We start from the raw sequence: 1,113 nt of genomic DNA on the forward strand, positions 1-1,113 counted from the left end.
GGGTTTCCTCAGCTGTCATCTTCACACAGACAAATCACCCGGCCTTTGTCCTACAGACCCACTGGGTGGGCTTGAACTGCCGACCTTTGAGTTAGCAGTGATGCCCTTAACCACCGCCCCACCTGGGCTCACTCGGGTGCATGAAGACAAGCAGATGGGTCCAGATCAGGGGGACGTGTTGCTACAAGGTGGCCCCTAAAATCCTGATGTATGTGACCCGGTGGTGCTGAAACAGAACCCACCCCAAGCAGCGGCTTTGCAGAACTCGTTGTCTTGTGGCTCTGGAGGTTAGCATGCAAGTCAGACCATCAGTTCCAAGGGAGGGCTCTTGTTTGTTGGGCATCTTTGGTTCATTACCTTTGAGATCATGTTCACGTGGTGTTTGTCTGCCTGTTGTGTGTGTGTTTCTATGTGTCTGTTCTGCTCAGTCTATAACTCAGAAGGGACTAGGCTTAGGATTCACCCGCTTAGAGGAAGAATTCATGAACATAGAAAAGAAAAGCTTTTATTTCCAAACAGAGGTTGGGATTTCAATCTAACTCTTTGTAGGATAGAATTAAATCAATGATTGTGGACGTGAATACTTCCACAATTGCCTGCTGTGGCCAAATAGCAGATTAAGTTTTCAAGGATGCAGAGCTATGAACAGGACAGCAGCTGAGATGTGGCAGGAAGTGGAAGGGGACAAAAAGACAGTGTGAACGTGCTGGTAAGGATCTAGGTGTTTTTGTTTGAGACTCAGTCATCACTCGGTTACAAGGCTTGCAAGACCCTGATGGTGGTGAAGGCTGTTGTCAGCACAGAAAGTGCACACTCACACAGGTGTGTTTTCCTTCTCATGTTAACTTCTCATCATTCCTAGTTTCTGATGTCTCAGGAGAAGAGACATTTGAGCACAGGGCATCCGATACCCTGTCTGTGGAGGCACTTACGTGTACCAGAGTGTCCAATTAGTCCCAGGGTGTTTGCTCGCATTCCACGTAACCCGCACGGTATCAAAATTAAAGTTGATGAACTGAAGCTGGGCTGCTTCTTCTGGGTACAAAAAGAGACAAAGAGATTATGCTTTGAGGTAACACCGAACATAACTTGAAATTTGAAAAGTCAGGGCCA

At 47.2% G+C, this 1,113-nt stretch overlaps 1 protein-coding gene across 1 annotated transcript in view; it reads right to left on the bottom strand.

The window, feature by feature from the left end:
- Positions 1 to 1,113, bottom strand: part of CRLF2 (cytokine receptor like factor 2) — a 34,433-nt gene that overhangs the window by 22,616 nt on the left and 10,704 nt on the right. The window contains exon 2 of the mRNA XM_042783103.1: positions 933 to 1,035. Coding sequence (XP_042639037.1) covers positions 933 to 1,035 — 103 coding nt within the window. The remainder of the gene's footprint in view (positions 1 to 932; positions 1,036 to 1,113) is intronic.

This window comes from Orycteropus afer, unplaced genomic scaffold (assembly GCF_000298275.1).
Source record: "Orycteropus afer afer isolate SDZICR_OR568_19922 unplaced genomic scaffold, OryAfe1.0 scaffold00663, whole genome shotgun sequence".
Classification (NCBI taxonomy): Eukaryota; Metazoa; Chordata; class Mammalia; order Tubulidentata; family Orycteropodidae; genus Orycteropus; species Orycteropus afer.